We start from the raw sequence: 26,794 nt of genomic DNA on the forward strand, positions 1-26,794 counted from the left end.
CTGCCAACCCTCTAAATAGCCCCTCCTTTACTACCCCCACCCTCAGGCTATGGTGCAGAAGCCAGAGGCTGGAACCACAGGACCCACAGGGCAGCAAACCTTTCCTGAGGGATCTCTAAGAGCTATTGCCCACAGACTGATTATCGCTGCGGAATTCACGGGCCAGGCATCCGCCGCGAATTCCGCAGCAATGACTGTCCATAGACATGCTGTGTCACAAGAGTCTCCCCTGCCCATGAGCGGAAATCAACATGTTCTATTTTGTGCAGAAAATTGCACAGACGGCTTCTATTGCAGTCAATGGAAGCCATCCGTCCCGCGATATTCCACACTGTGGAGTATTGCAGGAATCCGTGTCACAGCCCAGCGCTGCACCCTGCATGCTCTCCGGGCGAGACACTCGCGGCGGATCCGGACAGGTGAGTATAGGGTTTCTGGGGTTTCCGGGTCTGATTCCGCTGTGAGATTTCACAGTTGGGATTCGACCCGCCCTGGGCATGAGGCCTAAAGGCTTTCTTATGGCTCCTTTTTTGGTATTTGTTATTACATATACAAAATGTATACATTATATTATTTCTGAATAAAAATGATTGGTTCAGCAAGCTGCATTGTAGTACTTAATTCATCATATGGAAAGCAGGGGCATCTGTACAGTTCTGCTACTGGGAAACGTTACATTTTGTTGCAGTAGTCATTAGAGATGAGCGAGCGTACTCGGAAAAGCACTACTCGCTCGAGTAATTTGCTTTATCCGAGTATCGCTGTGCTCGGGTCTGAAGATTCGGGTGCCGGCACGGAGCGGGGAGCTGCAGGGGAGAGCGGGGAGGAACGGAGGGGAGATCTTTCTCTCCCTCTCTCCCGCCCGCTCTCCCCTGCTCCCCGCTGCGACTCACCTGTCAGCCGCAGCGGCACCCGAATCTTTAGACCCGAGCACAGCGATACTCGGATAAAGCAAATTACTCGAGCGAGTAGTGCTTTTCCGAGTACGCTCGCTCATCTCTAGTAGTCATACATTGGCCCCATAATGTATTTTACTGACATGATAGACACACCAACACATGGTTGATGCTGCTACTATGTTGCTCCCATCCAGGTTCCTAGAATGTATCAAAGCAATAGAGCACATGAAACCCTTGTATGTCAGTCTTGCACTGCTGTGCCTGTCAGCGTTTAATGGCTCTGTCACTACTATCCAACACACAACACAACTGTTTTGTCACACTTTATATTTTTGCTTTGTCTTTGCACGCATTAAGCAGGAATTAGTTATAATTTTGCTATATTTAATACACATACTAAAATGGACAGAAATTGAAATGTTGGATGAAAGAATTAATATGTCTTAATTTGGCAAAATCCTTTTAACACAAATCAAGGGTCCTCGTTGTCTTGCGATTCCCTAACTAAACATCTGCCAATAAGTATATCTAGCGAAACCAAAAAAATGCAAGCACAGCCGGCTTAAAAAAATGATGCTGTTTGGAGAGATCAGTTCATCTGCTTCCTTGAACATAGTCCATCTGCCGTGGAACCGCTCCCTGAGGACTCGGGGAGCAGATGCTGCGGGTCTGCGCTGCAGCCTGGGGTCACCCACAACTTCCGATGGGAGCGTTGCAGTTTCAGCCTCTTCTGCATTCCAACTGACATTGTTGTCCCAGCAAAAGTTATGCAGAACCACGCAGGATTACCGCACACACGTTGTCGGGTTTCAGCTGAAGCAAGCAGGGGAAAACTCCCCATTTGCTGGTGAGAATCCTAAAGGCACAATCCCCAAAATAGTGGCCACGTGTGAGTCGGTAATTAAAAACGCTCCTCCTGGTGTCCATGTCTCTTCGAGTGACGAGATGCAGCTCATGCGGGGTCACCCCAAATCCCTCATTCGCCACAATGACAAATTGGGCAGGTGGTCTTGAAGAGCGAGGAGGTTCTACGGTTCTGGCAGGGACAGCTGGTTGGCCATAAGTCGCTGACTCATTCTGGTAGCCCTGAAAATGTGAGCATCCACAGCGCTTCCCTAGGCCCCGATATCCACAAGCTGAAATCGATACTTACTATCAGCAAGAGGCAACATCACTACCGAGAGGTACTGCTTGTAGTTGTAATATTACCCTGAGGGTGGCGGCTTTTTAACACGGATGTGTTTTCCATCCAGTTCGGAAACTGCATGGCAGCCTGGAAACCCTTTGGCGATTTCCAACCGATGTAGACAAGAGGGTGGAGCTATCACCAATGGCACCAGACACTGCCAAAGGACATCACAGGTCTTCCTGATGATATAGGTGGCTTGCTCCAATAGAAACTTGAAATGCAGCAAAGCATATGAATTCCCAGTGGCCAGAAATCTGCACAAAGAAGGCAAAGGAAACATCTTAGAAAGCAAAAAAACGGAAAAGCAAAAAGAAATAAATAATATTTACCACAGGGTGACCAGGAGTCTTCAGGAGATACACACTGATGCATCTTGGTATATTTAAGTCCAGATCGCACTTCCTCCTGACTGAAGGCAATAAACTTGTCCAAATGGCTCCTCAAGTCATCATAAAGAGTATGGAAATGCCCCTTACGCGCATGCTGCAACGCCAGAGGATGAATCCAGTATCTCTTCCTTCTAGGCACATCTTCCACTATCTCACAAGACTGCCCAAGTCTGCGTGACTGTAAGACTGGGTTCACACAGGGCAGATTTGCCACAGAAATTCCGTCCAGAAATTCGCCACCACAAATTTGCATGCGGCCGCTAATCCCGGGTTCAGCCAGCCACGTGGACGAGATTTCTCAGAAATCTTGTCCACACTGGACGGCGAATCCGTCGCGGCAAAGCCGGCAGAAGCCGGCGCTGCGGAGCAGATTCGCTGGCCGCAGCATGTCCATTTTTTTTTATTCCGACTGCGGCCACGTTCTCCTCTATGGAAGTGCCGGTCGCAACAGAAAAGCGAGCGGACGGGCTGCTTCAAAATACGTGGCTAACTGCCGCAGGTTTTAAAGCAGCACTTGACTGGCGGAAATTTTACGTTTTTTCGCTGCGGCCAAACAGCGAGATTTCCGCTGGGATTCCAGCATGTGAGAACCCAGTCTTAGGGCTCAGTCACACAGACGCCGATCCGCCCGTGTTTCTTCACGATAAGACGGCCGCACCGTGTGCGGACGACTCTCTGCATGACTGACTGCATTGCCGGCCATGTGTTCTATCTTCCAGGTGGTGCGGGGAGTCGTTCGCACCTGCAGTAAGGCCGTCTTATCGTACAGAAACACGGGCAGATCGGCGCCCGTGTGACTGAGCCCTTACCAAGGCAAAAGAACATCCTCGTCATCAGAAGACATGTCTCCAGTCCCTCACAAACAGAGAAACTACAAGGAGCACTGCAGGACAGCGTCATGACACACATGTGGCCTATTCATGGTTCATTACAGTGGGCAGGGTCGTTATGGCAATTTCAGGTCTTGCTTGCGTGTTTTTTTTTTGCGTGCGCAAAACATCTAAATAGATGCAGATATGCACGCAAAATAGACTCCTTCACGGTGCAAATAAGTTGCGCTTACGTGAACGCTTTTGCTCATACGCTCATGCAAAGCTGTTCTAAGGCTGGATTCACACGAACATATATCAGCTCGGTTTTCACGCCGAGCCGATATACGTCGTCCTCATCTGCAGGGGAGGGGGGAGGATGGAAGAGCCAGGAGCAGGAACTGAGCTCCCGCCCCCTCTCTGCCCCTCTGCACTATTTGCAATTAAAGGAGGCAGGATGGGGCGGGGCTACATTCTGCGAATTAGCCCCGCCCTGCCTCTCCTCATTGCAAATAGTGCAGAGGGGTGGAGAGGAGGCAGAGAGGGGCGGGAGCTCAGTTCCTGCTCCTGGCTCTTCCATCCTCCCCTCCCCCTGCAGATGAGGACGACATATATCGGCTAGGTGTTAAAACCGAGCCGATATACGTTCGTGTGAATCCAGCCTAAACCTGTGATTGTGACCCAGAAGTGCGATACATTTTGCAAGAAAAATGTATCACATTGCTGCGCTTAGGATTTACATGCGCATTAAAATTGCATATTTTTTCAATAGCAAAGACAAAAAAATTGCATTTTGCTTGCACTCACGTGCTATGCGATTTTTATTTTTTTCCCCCTGCCATAGGTAGTAATGGATGGTTCTTAAACAAAAATCATTCAAAAATAGGACATGTAGCAATTAGAGATGAGCGAACGTACTCGGTAAGGGTGATTTCACAATCGAACACCGCGATTTTCGAGTACTTCACTACTCAGGTGAAAAGTACTCGGGTGCGCTGTGGGTGAGCGGGGGGTTGCAGCGGGGAGTGGGGGGGGGGGGGGAGAGGGAGAGAGAGAGAGCTCCCACCTGTTCCCCGCTGCTACCCCCCACTCCCCTCTGCAACCCCCCCCCCCCGCTCACCCACAGCGCACCCGAGTACTTTTCACCCGAGTAGTGAAGTACTCGAAAATCGCGGTGTTCGATTGCGAAATCGCCCTTACCGAGTACGTTCGCTCATCTCTAGTAGCAATCTTTCTATTGCTCATGTGAATAGCAAGTTCTGCTCATATCCCAGCTGGATGGAACTTACGCGTGATACTTGCCCCTGTGAAAGCACCCTTAAATCCATGTGTGTTCTGCTTGTCCCTTGTTTTTACATTCATGTATCATCTGTTTTTTTCTCATGCACAAAAAGCAAGGTAGCACAATTCTTTTTTCCAGCATTTCATAGTAATGATCAGTGAAGAATAGAGTGTGTACAGATGTCCTATTCTCTTCTTTCTGTGTACCCATTGAATTAAATGGGTGATTCGCATCTGAGAAGTCCATCACAATAGGATATTCTACAGTCTTTTCACAGTCCACGCAAGAAGCACATCTCTGTAGAGCCCCATTGACTGTAATGGGTTAGTTTGTTGTCTGTGTGCAGTCAGTTGCAAATATGGACAGCAGATGACCATGAAAATCACCCATGTAATGAAGTCATAATACAGTATCGTGTGTGGTAAATATCATTCGCCCCTAGATGGCAGCATTCTCTAGCACATATTATCCCTGTGTTTTGAGTCTTCATTTAAAGGGGTTCTGTCATTAGAAGAAAAAAAAATTTAATACTTCCTTATTCCTCCCCGGGCAGTCTACTTACCGCATTTTCTTCTAACCCATCTTCTCCTGCCTTCTGCATTCCCCCAGGTCACCTCACTTCCAGCCGGATCCTCTTCTTCCTGTGATGGTATGACCATTCTCGGCAGTCCCCTTCCTGCAGGTCAATGTATGCTACATCACTAGCGACGTAGTGTTCACTGCCTAGCAGGGAATGCTGAATCCTATGCTGGGCTATTGTCGAGACTGTGCATGCGTGCTGTCTCTCTGCAAGTGTTCATACACTATAACCACGAGACAGTGCGCATGCACAGTGTTGGCAATAGCCCGTCATAGGATTCGACATTCCCTGCTAGCATACATTGACCTGCAGAAAGAAGACTGCTGAGAATGTATGTAACGTTACGGGAAGAAGAGGATCCGGCCGGCTGGAGGTGAGGTGACCCAGGGGGGACTGCAGGAGTCAGGAGAAGATTGCTTTGCTTTGCAATGGTATTGGACACATGGGCGCTTTTTATGCGCTCGTCCGATAAATTATAGAACAGAAATCGCAGATCGCACCTATCCTATTGAGAACATATAGAAGACAAATCATTCTTCTCTGCCACAGCTGTTACAGCTGTGGAAGAGAAGAACGATGTTTGCCCATTGAATTCAATGGAGCCGGCAATACAGCCGACTCCATTGAAAGCAATGGGCTGCCGGCGAGCGCGGGATGAATTTTCGGCAAGGGCTTAAATATATAAGCCCTTCCCTGCAATTCATCCAGAAATGTGTAAAAAAAAATATATATATATACTCACCTGGTCCCGGCAGACGGAGTTCAGCCGCGGCCGGCGGCAGTTCTCCTGAACTGCTCTCTGTAGTATTTAGCAGCCGGGGATTTAAAATCCCCGCCTGCTGAATGAGCTGCCTCTGATTGGTCACAGCCTCACCAATCAGAGGCAGCTCTCACTCACACCCATTCAAGAATTCATGACCAGGTGAGTATATATATATATTTTTTTTTACACATTTCTGGATGAATTTCAGGGAAGGGCTTATATATTTAAGCCCTTCCCGAAAATTCATCCCGCGATCGCCCGCAGCGCATTGCTTTCAATGGAGCCGGCTGTATTGCCGGCTCCATTGAATTCAATGCGCTGGACAGCTCCGGCCCGTTTCTATTGAAACGCGGCTAGGAGCAGTATTTTGGGGCGATTTTTCGGCCCCGGTCATGCGATTTGCGGATGCGCATCCGTCATGCGATCCGCAAATCGCGGGGAAAAACGCCCGTGTGACTAAGGCCTTAGAAGATCTTTTCATTCTACTTTTTTTCTTCTCCTCCTCTAGAGAAGAAGAAGCAGAGGGAAGAAGCAAGAAGCTTGGTGGCTCAGTGGCTAGCACTACTGCCTTGTAGCGCTAGGGTTCTAGGTTCACAGCTGATTATGTTTAACATCTGCATGGAGTTCGCTTTGTGTTTATTATTCTCCTCCTAGAAGAAAGAAGTGTGGTGGCTCAGTTATTAGCACTGCTACTTTGCAGCGCTAGAATTCTTGGTTCAAAGGCAACATTTGGATGGTGTTTTTATGTTCCCTTTGTGCGTTTTTTTTTGCTGTTCTTCTCATCCTCTAGAGCAAAAAGGACAGGTTTGATGGTTCAGTTGTTAGGTTTGCAGTGTTGGAGCTGTAACTTCAAATCTGACAAAAGGGTCAATCATTCAACATTAATCACTATGTCTCTTATTCTGTGTGTTGTAATTGTTTTTCATCAGTTTTTATATCATAGCATAAAAGTGCCAACATACCAAAACCTGCAGAACCTGTCATTGTCATAGCTGGGATGTCACAGGGAGCTGATGGCATCATCTCTGGCCATGTGTTTATTAAAGGGGTTGTAACACAATTACACTGAAGCAACACCTTCACCTTCTGCACAAGGCAATGTAAGCTTGCTGCCATTCTTTAAAAGTGGTTCTGCCCATGTATTACATCCCTAGCATGCAGAACAGGTCAGAGTGAATGTCACAGTATGCGCCAACTACAACCAACTCCTCTTCCTCCTAGTTCCAAGCACAGAGCAGTCTGCACCTGTCGGCCATGAGTATTCCCCCTCTACTTCACCCTGTGACAAATCCCTCGCACTCTCCCGAGCAGTTCATATGGATCAGTCTGAGGAGCTTTTTGATCATTCAGTATCAGGGATGTCAACTGGGCAGTCCAAACAACCAGAGGGAGAAGACCAAGACCTTGAATGCACTGATGCCCAACTAATTTTTCCTCTGAAGAGGAATATGAGGGTGGGTCAATGCATGTAGTCAGCCCTCCACAAGCAATGTGTTCTCAGGGGTTGTGGACATGGAGGTGCCAGATACCGGGGATCACTGTGATATAGAGTCCACTCAAGAGGAGAGGGATGACAAAGATGAAGAGAAGGTGGAAGATGATGATGTGCTTGACCCAACAGCCTGCAGCGAAAGCACTCATAGTCACTGGCAGCACTTATCCATGATGGTCCAAGAGTATGTCAGCTCCCGCTGGTATGTACTCAGGCATGGCGTTGGTCCCCTTGACTTCTGGGTGTCTAAGCTGGATGAGTGGCCACAGCTTGCACAACATGCTTGGAGGAGGAGGAGTAGAAGGCCCGTGCTTGAGTGTTGTGTTCACCTGGCAGAATTTCTTCTTGTAAAATGTATGGCATTACCTTTAAAACAAGCAGCACAGTTGTTGTCTTCCTTGTCACAATTTTTGATCTATGATTTTCTTATGTAAGTCTTCTTTTGTTTCCAGTGATACCCATGTGCTATGATTAACCCCTACACCACTATACACTATTATGAACAATTTTTGGGAGGAGCACAATGTTTCCCAGATGTATGGCTGTATTCCCATACTATTTGTGGCCATTCGCTGCTTTGGAGACCTTTTGGAGCGTAGATTAGTGAAACCGATTGATTCCGACTCCCATTAAATTCAATGGGAGCAAAAAATGTCCCAATTCATAAAGATTTTCGTGAAATTGTTCCGATACCGACATGTACCGATTAGTCCACTAATTGCTCGTCACTACTAACAATCATTTATATAGTTTAATAACTAATTTGTGTTGGGCATTAATTAGCTTATAGGAACATTCAGGAGAGGAGAAATTAAGGCTGAAAACTAAGCCACCAGTCCAGCCTCATTGTGGGATCTCCTATTGTGGCTTAAGGCCCATTTAGACACAATGATTCTCGCTCAAAGCCATCTTTTGAGCGATAACCATTGCGTCTAAATGCACGGACATCATGCAGTTTTTGTGCAGAATTCGTTCCTCGCTCAACTCTTATCAGCGGTGCAGGCTGTTATCACAGTCAGCAGTGCTGATAAGATTCTTTCAGCTCGTGTCCCACTGGTAGTTCACAGCGGGACGCGAGCTGTAAGCCTGGAGAACAATGCAGCTCCGCCTGCATAGCTCTTTAGTAGCTAATTAGCTACTATAGACTATGCAAAGATAATCGCTCAAAACTGTCACTCAAACTGAGCGATTTTTAAGTGATCAACTTTGTAAATGGGTTCTTAGACTAGAGTGTCTATATACAGTGATATGTAGAGGCGGCAGAAGACAAACGATGCAAAGCCTATAATTAAACCCTGTTGCAAAAATGATTGTTAGTTCAAAATATATGCATCCATAGCCTTTAAGGTGAATGACATCTCATAAGGCTTGATAGATCTATTAGCAACACACAGGCTTCATTGCTCTGCAGAGAGCACTTCCTATGCTGAATCAACAGGATTCTATTTGCTGCCACACATAATGGAGCCTTTATAATATTTTGCAGTTGGAGCGCCATATCAGTAAGAGGCCAGCTATAACACACTTCAGAATGTTCACTTTAAATTGCCAAGTTTTCCTGCTAATGGTGTTAGAAATATGGTATTAATTACATTGTGGTAGTTGGCTTGAAGAGTTTCTATATTTATGAAATACCAACTGAGAGGTAATAGATCTCCTGTCAATCTGTTGTGGGAAAGAACTATACTGCCGCTCTATGATAGAAATCTATCTATCTATCTATTATCATCATAAGGCTATTATCTTGGGTCCTAGGAATACAAGCACTAGTACTGTGAAATCTACAAATGTTCTAGGTGTCTCATGAACAATGCTTGCAAAGGAATATTGAGAATAATTTAGGCTATAGTATGACATTATAAAGTAATGGCTTCATGGGTCTCTGTAACACATCTTCTGAAAGTTATTTGTATCGAGGCATGGTTAATAGTTCTTTCTTCACAAGCATAGATTTGTCAGTAACCAGGCTTTGTGAGTTTTTATTAAGTGAGCAAAGCACCTGTGAAACCAATATTTCCAATCTCAGCAATTTAAGGGGGTTTAGCAGGATTTAGGATTTTAGTTTTCAGCATTCAATTTAACTTCACCCACTGGTCACTTTTGCAATATGCAACATGCCACTTACATGCATGAATTGCCACATCTGACAACTGCTCATGTCATACAACCCTACAGATCTGTGGAGGGACAGGACCTGATGTCACAATAAAAATTTGCAATTCAACCTCCTTGAGTTGAAACTGTGAATTCACCGTATGATGTACAAATTGGCAGGAGGCTTCTCCTTCTGATCGAGTGTTATGGAATAGGAAGAAAATGGAAGGAAACGCCACTGATTGTCTGCTGTCTCTTACACCATGTCCTCTCTCTATATAAAAATGAATCTTTCAAAAGCTTAACTTTTTGTATTTCCACTATCTACTAACTGACCTAAACCTGATATTTCCATTTCAGTGTGTGGTACCAACATAGCTCCTAGGCAGCATGTACGCTGTTTTAGGTTCATATTTAACTCTGATCTACCCGCTGCTGCTTATACTCAGTTATTTGCTCGCTCATGTCACCTGCAACTCAAAAACATCGCCAAAATCCACCCTTTTCTTACTGTGGATACATCAAAAACTCTGATTGTTGTCCTGATCCATTCTCAACTTGATTACTGCAAATCACTACTGAAAGGTCTTCCCCTCACTGATTTCTCCCCTCTCCAATCCATCCTGAATTCCATAGCCAGGCCCTGAATTCCATGTAGCAGTCACTACACTGATGCCTCTACTCTGTACCAGTCACTACACTGATGCCTCTACCCTGTACCAGTCACTACACTGATGCCTCTACTCTGTGCCAGTCACTACACTGATGCTTTTACTTTGTCCCAGTCACTACACTGATGCCTCTACCCTGTACCAGTCACTACATTGATGCCTCTACCCTGTGCCAGTCACTACACTGATGCCTCCACCCTGTGCCAGTCACTACACTGATGCCTCTACTCTGTACTAGTCACTACACTGATGCCTTTACTTTGTCTCAGACACTACACTGATGCCTTTACTTTGTCCCAGTCACTACACTGCTGCCTCTACTCTGTGCCAGTCACTACACTGATGCCTTTACTTTGTCCCAGTCACTACACTGATGCGTCTACTCTGTACGAGTCACTACACTGGTGCCCCTACCCTATACCAGTCACAACACTGATGCCTCCAACCTGTGCCAATCACTGCACTGATGCCTCCACCCCGTGCCAGTCACTACACTGATGCCTCTACTCTGTACCAGTCACTACACTGATGCCTTTACTTTGTCCCAGTCACTACACTGATGCCTCTAACCTGTACCAGTCATTATGCAGATGCTTCCACCTTGTGCCAGTCGCAGTACTGATGCCTCCACCCTGTGCAAGTCACCTCACTGATGCCTCTACCTTGTGCTGGTCACTACACTGATGCATCTACCCTGTGCCAATCACTACACTGATACCTTCATCCTGTGCCACTCACTGCACTGATGCCTCCACCCTGTGCCAGTCACTACATTGATGCCTCTACCCTCTGCCAGTCTTTACACTGATGGCTCAACCCTGTGCCAGTCACTATACTGATGCCTTCACCCTGTGCCAGTCACTACACTGATGCTTTCACCCTGTGCTAGTCACTATACTGATGCCTCTACCTTGTGCTGGTCACTACACTGATGCATCTACCCTATGCCAATCACTACACTGATACCTCCATCCTGTGCCACTCACTGCACTGATGCCTCCACCCTGTACCAGTCACTACATTGATGCCTCTATCCTCTGCCAGTCATTACACTGATGGCTCAACCCTGTGCCAGTCACTATACTGATGCCTCCACCCTGTGCCAGTCACTACACTGATACTTTCACCCTGTGCTAGTCACTATACTGATGCCTCTACCCTGTGCCAGTCACTACACTGATGCCTCCACCCTGTGCCAGTCACTACACTGGCACAGCCTCTACCCTGTGCCAGTCACTACACTGTACTTTCACCCTGTGCCAGACACTACATGGGTTGCCCACCCACTTTAGACTACAATTTATACTTATCAGGCTGGTTTCACAGGCCAATAAAATCGCACAAGTTTCGCACGGTGCGAGAGAGCGTGAGAATGCAGAATCATAAAACCCATGCTTTTCAACAGTTTCCTTCAAATTTGCGATGTTTTCCCTCATGTGAAGTTGCGTGGAAAAAAACGCAGCATGTCCTACCTTTCTGTGTTTTTTTTTTAATCGCCCGTGTTTCCCTATTGAGCCATTGTTTTATCGTATCACAATGCACGAACGTGCGATTTTTGTGCAGTACGTTTTTAACATTATTGTCTTTCTTGCAAGAAAAACTATAAAAAATTATGAGCGGCAGCAATGTTTTTGCAAGGAAAAGCAGCGCTGACGCTCAGACCTCTCCTGAGTAAAATTACTATATTGCTGCAATTTTTCTCATGTGATATTGCGATTGACTGTGCGAAACCAGCTTCACTCCCACATATAAGTCTCTCCACAGTGCTGCCCCGCCTTATATCTCCTCCCTCATCTCCGTCTACCACCCTACATGTGCTCTCCCCTCTGCTAATGACCTTAGACCAATGCCCCTTTTAAACAACACGAGAATCTTTCGACTCTCATTTGCCCGTGCGGACAAGCTGCTGACATCATCACCAGCTCGGTTGCGCTCGGGCAGCATGTTTAGACTGTACAATAAGGGCACAAGCTGGCTCTGATTTTTATGCCGGCTGAAACTGAATGACAAACCAGAAACACGTGATTCTCGTTCGCCGTTCAGTCGTTGGCTGCGTCTAAAGGGAACGATCATCGTTCTGTTTTGCTCGCTTGAACGATTTTCTGTTCAGTCTAAGCGCAGCATAAGTTCCTCTTTAAACTAAACCTCCCACTCCCATCTCTAAGATTCGTCTCTGGAACAAGCTACTCCAGACATTCAAGTTGATTCACAGACATAGTGGAAAAAAAGTTTTAAGGTACTCGGTGGAATTTAAGGTTGGATTAGGAATAGAGATGAGCGAGCGTACTCGCTAAGCAAAATACTTGAGCGAGTATTGCCTTTTGCGAGTACCTGTCTGCTGCTCACTCCCGCAACTCACCGCTCACCCCCACCGACACCCGAATCTTTAGAGACGAGTGGGCAGGTACTCGCAAAAGGCAATACTCGCTCGAGTAGTTTGCCTTAGCGAGTACGCTCGTTCATCTCTAGTTAGGAAATGAATGGAAACTAATCGGAAAATATTTTTGGCAATCAGAAAACCCCTTTCATTGAAACATCCTTTGTCAATTAGCTCTTGGAGAAGTCATTAAATAGAGGTTCACTTACTTTTTCTTCCTACAGTGTGGATAATTTCTCAATGTGCTGAATAAAAGACATGAACCTTTGTGTGTTATTTGATTAGTCAGACCACATTTTATTAGTAATCAATGCAGAAATCTAGGTGATTCCAAAGGGTTCACTTACTTTTTCTTAAAACTAAAATGCCCTAAAGGGAATCTGTTACCATTATTTTGCAGTCCTCACTCAGAGCTCCATAAGGTAGTGACATGCATGCTGATTGCAGTGGTATGTCTATTGTGTGCATCTGTACAGTAGTTTTGGAGAAACTTGTATTTTATTAGTAGCAGCCAGACACAGGACTAGTCCTCGATTTTCATGTGCCGCAGCATAGCCACGCCCATCCTGCCCTCCAGCCAATGAAATGCCTTAGAAATTCTACATAAGCCAATAAAACCGTGAAACAAAGATAAAATAGATTATGGATGTGAAATAAAGATAAAACAAAGGGATATGATGGCTCTGTTATTGCAGTGACCAAGACACAAGGCCCACGCTGCAGAGCTTGCGGAGGTAGAGACGGCACTTGTCACGGTGGCTCTACCAGACTCCCAGGAGGTACACATGCAACCTTAGCCAAGGCACCGCTAGGCCTCTTCCAGGCAACGCTGGGACAGCGGTTACCTGTATATGTGTAATGGACTGAAGAAGTCACTCGTGACGCCACCGTTCCTTCACACCATTAATTCTCCGGTAGAAATAATAGAGTCCACAGACTGTTATTGTTGAAAACTCAATCATTGGGACTGGGCAGTGACTGGAAATTTTACTTCTCACTTGCAGAATACAGCTTTAAATGCCAATGCAGGAAGACAGTTTAGAAGACAGTCAGGGAGGAGGACACAGTTGCTCTCTGAATGACTCAGTTCCTGGACACACACAGTCTAGGGTGCAGGATAACACCGGAGGGGGACACAACACTCCACAGACACTCACTTGAGAATTAGTCGCTTAATTACTGCACGGCGGACTCTTTCTCCTCGCTCACTCCTTAGATGGGGATCCTGGAATTGTGGACATCAGGATACTTCTCCTCTGCTTCCATCCCTTCACCATATGAGGGTGAATGATACCCCTATGTGGCCAGCACTCTCACTTCTCACTCAACCGTTAGCAGAAGATGGACTTTAGAGAACGCCCTCCAAACACACCTTGCACTCATATTTATATCATACAAAACCATGTGATTAGACAAACTTGTTACATTTTCCAGACATGTCCCAGCCCATGGGAGATTATAATGAGCTGACAGCTCAGCGATTATGTCACCATCCTTTGCATGCCCGCTTTTGCCCTTGTCCATGCCCCCTTTACATGCCACCTTTTGTTCCCTTAACATGCTACTTTTATATTACCCTGTGACCTTATAAATATGTTTTTTTACATACTCACTCCCCAACAGCTGTATTCCATACTGCTGCCCCTGCTGAATTCTGGGTTGGGCGATCATGTGACACACACGATTACTGTGGGCATTCCTGGCCTCATTAATGCTGAAAATAGAGATTGTCTGCAGCAATCATGCGTGTATCACATGATCACCCAACTAGGAAGTCAGCGCGGGAAAGCAGTGTGGACTACAGTTGCCAGGGAGTGACAGAGAAGGTGATTATATATTTTTGTTTTATGAATCAGATTAATTCAAATTGAAATCAGGGGGCCTGGCTGCTGCGCTAACCCAGCAGCCCAGATCTCCTACTCTGACCCTGAACACAGTGAGCCCCCCTAGACACCATTTGCACCCACACCTGTCCGGCCCTGGCCTTGCTTATATCACAGGGCTCCCACCCTGAGAAGGGTGATCCTGCATTGGAACTTCCTGCAAACCCCTTGTCATAGGGGGACCCCATTCCATATCCACCAATTATTAGCATAGCAAACAAATTCATGGACCAAAGTGTGTCATATCACAGCATGAGTATATATGGAATCTTGTCCCCCAGCATTCCGACTAGGAACGCATTGGGGTTTGCAGGAGGTTTCAATGCAGGATTGTCATTTTCAGGGTGGAAGCCCTGCACTATAGAGTAGCTAGGGCTACATTACAGGGTGAAAGTAGGGCCAGCATATCTATTTGTTTTATCTTTATAATATATCCATCATTTATTTTATAGTTATGTATGGTTTGTATGGCTTATGTACAGTTTAAGGCATATTTAGTCAGTTGGTGATTTGATGCTGATGTTGACAAAAACTCCTTGTATATTTGTGCCTGTGTTTCTATGCAGTAGTGTGGCTGGCTATATGCTCTTTGGAATTTCTTTAATACTGAACTAAAGAAACAATTTCTACAGAAACTTTTACAAAATAAACACGTGTTAAAATGAAGCACGGTCCCCATGAAATCTCATTTTTTTTTTGTTCAGTTTTATTACAAAGATAAACAAAAATTAAATTAAAAAATCTCTCCTGACCCTCCGAACCACTAAGATGGTTTACAATTCCTATAGAGGAGAGCAGTAAATTCTTATAATAATAAAGAACAATCTATTCACATTTATTTATAATATAGTTTTACAGCTCTGCGTGGCTCGGCAGTCTATGCCTCCGGAAAATGGGGTTACAAAATAATACCACATGACATCAAAAAGTCACATAGATCTCTTCATAGCTTCTTCAGATTTTTTTCTCTTGACAAGGATCTTCACTTCTTATCAGCCAGCTTTTCTAGGGTTTCAAGTCTTGCGGTCAGCTTGGCTAGTAAAGACTGTTAAGGAAAATTTATAAGATAATGATCCTTTGGCTCTGTTCATATCTGCATCAGAGTTTTCGTTCTACCATATGTGATGGAACAAATAGCACTGCATGCAGCAGAACCCAACTGACTCCCATTGCACACCGATGGTGTTTATCAGGCGTTGTAAGTGTGAGGGATCCAGTAGAATGTTGTGGCTTCTGTTATAAACAAAAACCACAAGCAGAAGAGAACAGAGTCCTACCCAATTAATAAAGATTATAAAAAACGAAAAGATTAAAGTCCACAAGCTAAAGTTGGCCCATCAAGAGCTGTTCCACCCAACTACAACAGCTATTCAACCAGGGCCACTTTAACCGTAGGGCAAACCAGTGGCATAGCTATAGAGGTTGCACGAATCTCACTAGTCATTTGGTCCCTAAGCCAGGGGGCCCGCAGCCACCCCCTACCCCCCCCATACCACACCAACCCTGCTGAGACTGTCAATTCTTTAATAGTGAGTTGGTTCCTTACAGCTTTTGGTGTCCATGTAGCAGTTGACTATCTTCATTTGTATAGCTCTGTCTGTTCTACTAAAAGAAGCAGACAGAAGAGGGTGAATGAATATAGCAAAGTGCTGCAGGGATGCCTGGAGGATGCAAGTAACCAACTCACTATTAAAAAGTTGACAATGTAGTCAAAGAGGGCACAAATGAAAGGCGGTATTAACTTTTGGGAGCCCTATGGTGGCATTATAACTTTGTATTTATTTATATATATATTTTTTGTTTATTGTGTATATTTGTATATATAGCCCTATTCAATGTAACCCTATTAATATGGAATAAATGACAGGAAATCACTCTTAACATCTTGAAGCAACTTCTATTCTGCAAACCTGGATTGGGGGAACCTGGTGGCACCCAAGTTCCCCCTGTGAAGTAAGTCTCTCCTTCCACTACACCTTCAAGCACTACTTAGCAGCGCAGGAAAACTTTTTTCTTTCACTTCGTGACCATTATATTTCTGTGACCGAGGTCACCTGACCCCGGATATTTCCATTGTCGCTCTCCCTGCTATACAACACCTGACGGGATTACATGCCTGTGATGACTACTGAAGGCCAACTTGGACCATAGACGTGGAGCCCTGTCATCCGACAGGCCCCTCACCAGGTGAGTCCATCTATACACCATTTATACTTTCGTTGTATACTATTCCTTTTCCACCTTGGAGCGCAGACACTGTCACATATTTTACTTTGTAAGGGCGGAACTAATAGATCATTATTACTTTTGGAGGGCATGCGAAAGGCGCTATTATTTCTCGAGGGCACATGGAGTGCTAGCAGGTTCTTCGTACCACCCAAGTCACCAAGGGTGCAATGCCCATGGAGCACAGTTGAGAGAATGACTGCAGCATGGTTGAAATAGAGGCTAGCTTAAAGAATGACTTTAAGTCTAGTGAGCCCAGATCATTGGTAATGCCAGGCGAAGGATAAGTGTACCGCCATACAGGCTCATATATCCAGTAAAAGAAGCGTTACTTAGCAAGAATGTGGCAATATTTCCTTGGTTCTGGGCTATTCCTATCAACCCCAAAGAGACAGCCATTATAATAACTATGATTTTGTGAGGGCCCTGGTACCCAAGTGCCATACAGGATGCCAGAGTACCATGGAGGATGAGAAAGCAGAGTTCCCTCACTCATGCCTTGACCTGTCTCTGGCTTATAGTGCTCTGGGAGAATATTTATATGATACAGTGCCATACAGAGCCACCATATGGTGGTAAACTCTTATTAGAGTCCTGTGTGGCGCAGAGTGTTAGGGCAGCAGAGGTGCAGTCCAAAGCTCTCGCTCACAACCTGAAGGTTGCGAGTTTAATCACCCCATGGTTTAGGTAGCCGGCTCAAGGTAGACTCATCCTTCCAAGGTCGGTAAAATGTGTACTCAGCTTAGTGGGGAGTAATAAATTATTTGAAAGTGCTGCAGAATAAGTTGGAGCTATACAAATAAAACATTTTTTTATTATGGTATGTTGAAGTATTACTTACCATTAATACTTATTAACTGATTTGGGAAAAACTAAAACAGAGAAAATTTATGGACATTTTTGTCAAATAGTGTACATTCCAGACTTTATGCGTGGGTGTGTCTTATCATTAATACTTCTATGTGATAACCATTGGTTGAATGCATATTCTGGCAGCAGCTATTTCTTCCTGACCCTCCTCATACGTATGTGAGCTTGGAACAGCTAAGTGTGCATCTTTATTTTCATAGGGAATGTTGAGTAGAATTTTCTGTCCCTCAATTTTCAATGGGGAGAGCAAATGGTACTTGGTTCATAAATCCCATTGAGTTTAGCAAAGAGTCACTACACATGCGTTTCATAGTCTTCCCTAGCGCTTGGGACTAAAAATGACATTGAGATCCTTGGGGGTTTGGCTTTAATCAATAGGTCATTAACCACTTATTGTATGTAGGAAAAATGCTTAGATACTTTGTCCCATATCTTATATGCACTTACAATACAATACCAGAACATAGAAAGGATATGTTTTTCTGCCAGGTTTCCTAGTGTTGTGAGGGTGTTTGTCTGGAAACCGACGAGGTGCTCACATTCACAGGGGTTCTTAAATTCTGTCTCTCCTTTTATCTCCTCTGCAAATACAAAGTATAATTTATTAATTATAACTCTTCATTAGTAAAACAAATACAGTAGCATCCGAACAACAACTTCACACCTCCTGAAGAGAATATCTTTGTTATTCCTGGGAACCCCATGACATATGTTCCTGCCTAAAGCCTTAGGGCTCCCACCCACTGGCGATATTTTCTCCACTGCGATGCGATTCTAAAGTTAAAGTCTCACATCGCAGTGCGAGTAAAAAATCGGCATGACACCGGGATATCGGCATCACGCCGACATATCGCCAGTCTTTTCAATGGGGCCAGCGGCAGCAGCGCTAGCCCCATTGAATAGAGATGGAGAATGCCGGGGACTTCTGCCACAGCTGTGACAGCTGTGGCAGGAGTTTCCTTCATCATGAATGAATAGCTAAGAGTTATGTGTGATTGGCTGAGTGCTCAGCCAATAGCTAAGCAGTAGCTGCTATTGGCTGAGCCCTCAGCTAATCTGCACAGCCCTTTCAGGAGGCAGGGATTTTTAAATCCCCGACTGCTGAAAGAGCTCAATAGCAGTGCTGGGGAGCCAGCAGGAGGACGCGGCTGAGAGCCGGAGAGGTGAGTACAATTTTTTAAAATTTGTTTTCACACTTATGGATGATTATCGGGGAAGGGCTTATATTTCAAGCCCTTCCCCGATAATCGTTCCGCGGGGCTTGGCTTAAACCATTGATTTCAATGGGATCGGCAGCAGTGCCGATCCCATTGAAAGCAATAGAATAGAATGACGCGGACTTCTGCCACAGCTGTGGCAGAAGTCTGCGGCATTCTCCCAATGCTTTCAATGGGGAAAACCATTGAAACCATTTGCGATATGCCGGCTCTATACCGGCCTCTTTCTTGCGCTGCGATGCGAGATTTTTCTCGTGCTCTCGCAGCGCAAGAAAGAAAATATCGCCAGTGGGTGGGAGCCCTTATTTAGACACAACGATTATAGCTCAAAATTTGCTCAAAAAACATCTTTTGAGTGATAATCTTTGTGTCTAAATGTGCCCATCTTTCAGTTTTCTGCTGAACCACGGTTTTCAGTTCTGCTTGAAAACTGCAGTTCAGCAGAACAACTGATAAGCAGGACCACACACTGTATTCTGCCAGCAGAGATCTGATAACAGCTGATAACATTGTTACAGCTGTTCTTAGTTCTCACCCTTGCTGGCAGAACAGCTGATTAGCAGGACCTAAAGCTGTGTCTGCTGTCCATGGTGCTGAATTCCCCAAGGGGACTGCCAATACGCCTTTTGATCACCTGATCGCAGCGATCTCTCTTCATACAACATTCTGTTTTCACTTTATCATCGTGGGATATTGAGTACAGAATGTTGGGGAAAACTTGAATTTTTTTTCAAATTTGCACAAGGCCACAACATAACAAAATGTAAAAAAAAGTGAAAGGGTCTGCAGATTTTCCACATGCATTATATTAGGATTTTTAAAAAATATATACATACCAACACAGAAAGTGAAAAAAAAAATCACAAAAAAACTAGAAAAAAAGTTTCACATAAAGACTTGAATTACACAATAGGTAATTTTTAATTACACCTTTCCTTTAAAGGGCTTATCAAGGACTAGAAAAAAGGTTCTGCTTCTTCCAAAAACAGCACCATTCCTATCAATAGGATGTGTGTAGTACTGCAGCTGATTCTTATTTAAGCGAGTTGTAGTGTAGGGCATAGCCTAGGAATAAGAGTGGTGCTGATTCGTGGCACTGGGTTCTGATGCCTGAGGGTCCCGAATGCCCTTCTTCCACATAAGAAGACACCTGTATTATAATTGGCACATTTTTTTACATTTTTTATTGGGTCCTGGAGCATTAAGTTACACCTTGAACTATTTTTAATTAATAGGCTGTATCTTTATGGATTAACTAATATCAAGTCACATTACGTCATATTTAGAGATGAGTGAGTATACTCGCTAAGGCACATTACTCGAGTGAGTAGTGCCTTAGCCGAGTATCTCCCCGCTCGTCTCTAAAGATTCGGGGGCCGGCGCCGGTGACAGGTGAGTTGCGGCGGGGAGCAGGGGGGAGCGGGGGGGGGGGGGGGGTGAGAGAGGGAGAGAGAGATCTCCCCTCTGTTCCTCCCCGCTCTCCCCCGCCGTTCCCTGCCCCCCGCCGACCCCGAATCTGTAGAGACGAGCGGCGAGATACTCAGCTAAGGCACTACTCGCTCAAGTAATGTGCCTTAGCCAGTATACTCACTCATCTCTAGTCATATTATATTGGCCTACCAAAGAAAATATTGTTTTGAGCTCTACAATTCTTTATATATGTCAGAAGCTTTATCTCTTATGACAATGTGTCAAGGCGTGAAGGGAACTGGTTGGGCATGACAGGTGATAGCTACGAGTGAATGTATGGTATTAGCAGTAGTTCTATAATCATGGTTTAACATTTTACCATCCATTGGAAAAGAAAGCCTTACCCATCGGTGAATCTTACCTGGGCAAATGTTAAGTTTTAGATCTTCAGCAATTACATTCATTGTGGTAAAATCGGCTGTGTAGAAGGAATGCTTGTTCACGGGGGCTGATGCAATTTCATTGAGTTCATCTTCAACTGCTTTTCCAACACCCACAGCATACATAGTAATTCCTACAACACGGAATGTAGAAAATGAGCAAACCCCTTCAGTACCCAGGCCCCATCTTCTCAAGTATTTTGCATTCTCTCACCTGCTTCCTTGCCTCTTTTGGCCCATTCAGAGATGTCGTCTTGGGAACGACCATCAGTGAACACTAAACCTATTTTAGGGACATTTGGTCTGGCACCTTCCTGTTGAGAGAAGCTGTGCTCAACCATATGTTTCAAAGCCAGTCCGGTCATGGTGCCTTTCTCCATGTACTCTATCTTCTTTACGGCATTATTGATCTCCTTTGCGCTTTTAAATTGATTTAAGGAAAACTCGGTGCGCACGCGGCTAGAATACTGAACGAGGCCAACATGTGTGCCATGGGCAGAGATATCCAAGGAGTCTACAATCTTATTCACAAACTGCTTTACAAGCTCAAAGTTCTGAGGTCGGACACTTTTAGAGCCATCAATCACGAATACCAAGTCGATGTATCCAGTGGAGCATTCTATAAACAGAAAATCAGACCATTATTTTAATGAGAAAGTGAATTAAAAATGGTAAAAAATGGCTAATATTTAAGGCATTCCTCAACAAGAGCCATCATAAAAAGGAGGATGTGATAGGAAAGCATGCACTAACTGGAGGTACGGGGTTCTAGTATTCAAGTGTTAAAGGTATTCTGTCACCAGGTCCATGAAGTTTGAATTAGAGCTGTGCTCCGAGTCATTGGAATGGGCCATGCTAACTTCTCCCTGCCTGCAATATGGAGACTGACAGCTCTCTCCCCTTTTGTGTATAGGGAGAGAGTTCTTAGTCTACATGCTTGGTGGGGAGATGTCGGCGCGGCCTGCCTCTGTGACTTAGAGCTCAGTTTCAACTCAAACTCCATGGACCTGGTGAAGAAGATCTTCAACCACTTACGGTGGTTACTTCGCTGTATTTGTCCATCTTTGGCTGTCCCATAAAGTTGAATGGAGCAGCAGTTGACATGTGTGAACGCTGTTACATTCAAATGCAAAGGACATGGAACTTCTGTTCTTGTGATTACAGTTGGCCCCCCACCAATCAGATACATATTCCCTATGCTTTAGAGATCTCCGGACCTCCTGTGATATTAGATATTAACTCATAACCATCCTGCACTACCATAGATAATGGGCATCAATATAAAACACTTCATCACCCTAGACCACCAGGGATACTAGACATTAGGGAGAGAGGAGAATCTCACTTCAAAACTCACTTTGCCTCTGTGTTTGCCCCTGAAAAGTTAGAGGAATGGGCAGGGTTTGAAGTTTGAGATACTGTATACCAATATGACACTATATTACACCAACATGTCTTAGGGCTTGTTCACATCAGCACTAGGGGTTTCTGTTTTCTCTGTTCAGGGAGCAGAAAAACAGCAATGCCTGCCCGAAAGGATCTATATATTGACAGAACAGTGCCGAATTGACCCCATCAACTATGTAGTTTATTCAGTTTCTATCCTTCTGGCATTTTACAGCATAAAATAGAGCAGCATGCTGCGCGATTCCATTCTGTACTTTAGCGGAAATCAGTGACGGAATTTTTAAATGGAACCTCTGAAGCTGATGTGAACGAGCCCTAATCTAGATTAACAATTCCCCCTATTTGTTCTGAAACAGAAGAGTTTTAATTTTAGACGATAGTAGAAGCCCCCCAAGAAAGGATTGGACCTCCAAATATAGACTGGTTGTACGGTATGTCACAAATTTATAAGGGAAAAGGGGTATTAATGGTTAAAATCTCTTTAAGATGGTGTGGTTGGACTTAACATTCCAGGTTCTGGTTTGTTAAAGATTTACAGAACAGATAAGAACGTATATATTATATAACCAACCATGTGGTCAGTGCTAAAGGTGTCACTTTGACTTATCATTTGGGAGTTATCTATATCATTCCAGACAACACACACCTGGCACCGGAATACTCACTATTGCAGGTTTTTCCATCTGCTTGCAGGTCTTGTCCCTCTGGGCAAATGCAGTGGTATGACCCAGGTGTGCTGACACACTTGAATTCACATCCGTGATCCACAATTTTGCACATGTTAGTAGCTGCAAGTATATTAGAAGATACAATACAGATATAATGTCCAAATGTTGCAGCATTCTTAACAAAACAATATTGCTTTCTTGACTCGTATCCTTTTCTGAGAATGAAAGTAGTAGAATTACTGTGTATAGTGGTCATGTTACTGTACGGGGTCACCAGGCACATTATTATAGTAGTGCTCCATTCACATAGCAGTACTCAGTCGGGATTCTGTAAGCCAAACCCAGGAGTGGTCTAAAATATGGAAGAGAAGCATGTCTTCCCATTATACTTTCTCTCTGCAAGTTCCACTCCTAATTTTGGCTTCTAAATACTGATGAAGGGTTCTAACTGGGATGTGAAAGTGGCACAGGGCTCTGCTCACACCACATTCGGGGTGCACATCTTTAAAAAGTGTGACCTAACATATGCCACAAGGTAAAGTGAACAGAGCTTTAGGCTTGCTTCACACATTTTTTTTTTCTAAGTGTCCTTTTTTTGCTTATAAAACATGCAGTTTTTAGCAGTTTGTAACACTTTTTAAACCCCCCTACTCAAAAAAAGGATAAAAAAGCCAATTTAAAAAATGGTACTAGAGTTTTTTTTTTATAGAAACACCAGAAAAGATGCCAAAAACCGTCTGAGAATGAAAAAAATTGTAACTGACCCAAAAAAGTGGAAAAAAATCTATGAAAATCCACACCGTTTGTACCGCATTTAATATTTCCCTAATGACTTTCATATCATATCTGTCTGTGATGTTTTTTGCAAAAAAAAAAATTAATTGGCAGAAGAGTTCCAGGAAAAAGCTGCTAGAAATGTGGCATTTTTCCTAAAAACTCTGTATGTGAAACCACCATAAGGCTACATGCATTAAAAAGTCATCTTTGTGGTGCCCACAAAAAAGTGATGTTTTTCCATCTATGTTCTGTATGTCATTCGTATGCAGCCCATATGTCTGTTTTTTTCAGCATGTCATCCGATTTTCACATCTACATAAAAAACTGAAACAGACCTTTTTTCTGCATCTCCTAATGGCTTCTTCACATGGGCATAATTTCGTCCTGTTATGTGGACGTGATAATCATGGCCGCATAATGGGGCGAAGCAAAAGCACTGATTTCAATGGTTTTGTTTTCATTAGCGGTATTATCGCCTGTTAATAGTATGGGTGAGAAAAGATAGAACTTGCTGATACTTGTTAATGCTACCTACGCGAAAGATTGGGCAGGACTAGAGATAAGCGAGCATGCTCGTCCGAACTTGATGCTCATCTGAGCATTAGTGTTCTCGGAACTATTAGTTACTCGAGCGAGCACTAGGTGGTGCTTGGATGCTTGATCAAATTTCGGGAGGGGGAGGGAGAAGGGGAGAGGGGGAAGGGGGAGAGAGAGAGAGAGAGATGGGTGCTCGCTCATCTCTAGGTGGGACCTATCTGCTGTTTATTTCAAACTTGCATACTATGGCGTGCAGTTTGAATGGCACAAAAAGAAAAACAGTTCATGTGCAACTATGCTCAATAGCGGCAAGCGTAGTTGCGCATATGCCCATGTGTTTTTGCCCTAAGAAAAACGGGGGGCTGTCTGTTTTTTCGCATCTCCATAGACTTGATTTGGCAAGTCTCATTGGCAAACTCCAAGCAGATAAGTGCATGATATGAGTTTTTCCACACTACACCCGTGAGTCCGTTAATAAACACCGAGGTCTGTCTTGCCAGACTGATTAATATGAGTCGCTATGCAGTCCATACGTAGTCCATTTTTATTCAAACACCACATTGATTAAAAATATGCTAATGTCACGGAGCCCTAAGGCTTCTTTCACACACAGTTTTTGGTCATTTGTAAAAATGCCATGAATTTCATGGATTTTTTACAAAGTTTTTTTTTGTGTAGTGGCATTACTTTTATTCATATTTTGGAGGTTTGCTGTTTATAAAGAAGTCTGTGGGTTACCGCCTGAGCAAAGCGTCATACCTACAACATGCTGCATTTTCAAAAAACACCATGGACTAATAAAATGCACAAAAAGCGAGGAAAAGCTCCACAAAAAGCTTTGTTTGTAGCGTATTCCATAACTCCCTATTGACCTAGTGCTAACATTGGACCGCAGCAAAACAAAATGTGGCAAGAACAGTATAAAACTGCTGTGGCTAAGACCACCCTTACAGGGTTTGGGTACTTGATCTTTACATGTCTTATCATAGAGTGGTCTTCATGGATGAGGAGAAGGCTTTACCTTCAGCTTCTAGAAATATGGAAGACAAATCATCCTTTGAACCCGGCTAAATGATTCTCCTTTCATTGTTCTAGTAGTGTGTCATCTACTGTATTATTGAGGAAAGTTGGCTAAGATGTCTACAGAAGTGGTTACTGTTCTTTCAGAAGTGACTAAACAGGAAATACCAGGCTTGCAGACCATGAATGTGAAGGATGATATTCATAAGCTGGAGAAATGAAAACAGAGGCTAAAACAATTATTTTGCATTCTTCGCATTGGATCTATTCCTTATTGGATCAAATCATTCTGTTCATGGACTCTATTAACTTTTGTCTTGTCTCCAGTTTGAAATTAAATATGGAACTTTAACTACCGTTCCCGTGATTTCCTGCCCTAGACTATGAAACCTGCCAAGAAAATTACATCAAACGCTCATCAAAGCCATTGGGTCTCAAAAGCAGAATGGGATATAATGAAACTGTAAAGGAATTTATATATAAACATACAATGGCTAATGGCAATCTTACTGTCGATTGGCAGGAGGGGGGGTTGTGAAAGGTAGATTTATAATGCTCAAAGATCCCAAATAAGCAAGTTTAATAGAGTACTATCTCAAATTATGTGGAATGCCACTGCAACCTTTCATGGCCTTTAATTAGCCATAACCTTCAATGTACATTCAGAACTAAACAAGTATTTGCCATGATATATTTATTTTCATGCGACATTGGCTGTCTGTACTTGGGTAATACAAATTAGAAGCAACTAGAATATCTGAGATGGTAAAGAGTTAACATGCTTAGCGTAACTGCACTATTGGAAAATCTCTGACATGTCATAGAGATATGTCAAACGTTTTGCTCAGTGGGGATCCTTGCTGTTGAGACCCCAACTGATAGCTGCAACCAAAAATGGCAACAGCACTCATAATAAATTTACTATCCGAGGTATACATAGCTATAATCAATACTCTGACCACATTAAATAATGCAAGGTTCTTGGTATATAATTCGATCAAATTACATTGGTCCATTTACCAACGTCCAGGTGACCAAGCTCTCAGATGGGTCCTAACACTAATACTAGGTGGTAAATCTCAACCTGGGAAAGTTTGGTTGCTCCTCTCTTGGGACTAAGCCTACAAATAAAACCAGGGAAGGAGCATATGAATGGTTTTCTGCCTTCCCTAGAGAGGTAGGAACCCAACCTTCCCAGGTTGAGAATTACCACCTGGTATAAGCGGCAGGACCCATCTGAGAGCTTGGTCACCTGGACGTTGGTAGATGGGCCAATGTAATTCGATCAAATTATATACCAAGAACCTTGCATTATTAAATGTGATTAGAGTATTGATTATAGGTATGTATACCTCTGATAGTAAATTTATTTTGCGTGCTGTTGCCATTTTTGGTTGCTGCTTCTACTGTATGTTGCAGCCATGGTTTAATGTGCACCTATATATTTCTATTGAGATATATTTCCATTTGGTAGTGCTGACCTATTTTATCTCCTTTTTTTTGCCCAACTGATAGCTGAACTGAAGAGGCAGAAGCACTCACCCAAGGGTTAGGAGCCTACAGCTATGTTCATTCCTCTTTGGCTGTTCATGACAGCTGAAGATGGGCTCTATAGACATCTTCTATAGACTTTTATGAGCCTGTCTTCAGCTGCTAAGAACACCCAAAGAGTAAGGAACACAACCAAACACAGCCAAAGGGGCATAGCGCTCCGGTGAGTGCTGCAGCCCCTTCATTTCAGTTATCAGTGGGGGGTTTCAGCACCCAGATTCCCACTGATTCAAGCTTTTGACG

At 44.0% G+C, this 26,794-nt stretch overlaps 1 protein-coding gene across 4 annotated transcripts in view; it reads right to left on the reverse strand.

The window, feature by feature from the left end:
- Window positions 1-15,111: 15,111 nt before the first annotated feature.
- MATN4 (matrilin 4) overlaps window positions 15,112-26,794 on the reverse strand; it is a 51,887-nt gene continuing 40,204 nt past the window's right edge. For all 4 annotated transcript variants that reach the window (XM_066587656.1, XM_066587658.1, XM_066587657.1 and 1 more), the window contains 5 exons: window positions 22,664-22,786; window positions 20,806-21,210; window positions 20,573-20,725; window positions 18,001-18,105; window positions 15,112-15,466 (listed from right to left, as the gene is read on the reverse strand). In XM_066587656.1, coding sequence (XP_066443753.1) covers window positions 15,411-15,466; window positions 18,001-18,105; window positions 20,573-20,725; window positions 20,806-21,210; window positions 22,664-22,786 — 842 coding nt within the window. In that variant the 3' untranslated portion in view covers window positions 15,112-15,410. The remainder of the gene's footprint in view (window positions 15,467-18,000; window positions 18,106-20,572; window positions 20,726-20,805; window positions 21,211-22,663; window positions 22,787-26,794) is intronic.

This window comes from Eleutherodactylus coqui, chromosome 13 (genome assembly GCF_035609145.1).
Source record: "Eleutherodactylus coqui strain aEleCoq1 chromosome 13, aEleCoq1.hap1, whole genome shotgun sequence".
In the NCBI taxonomy this organism is placed as follows: Eukaryota; Metazoa; Chordata; class Amphibia; order Anura; family Eleutherodactylidae; genus Eleutherodactylus; species Eleutherodactylus coqui.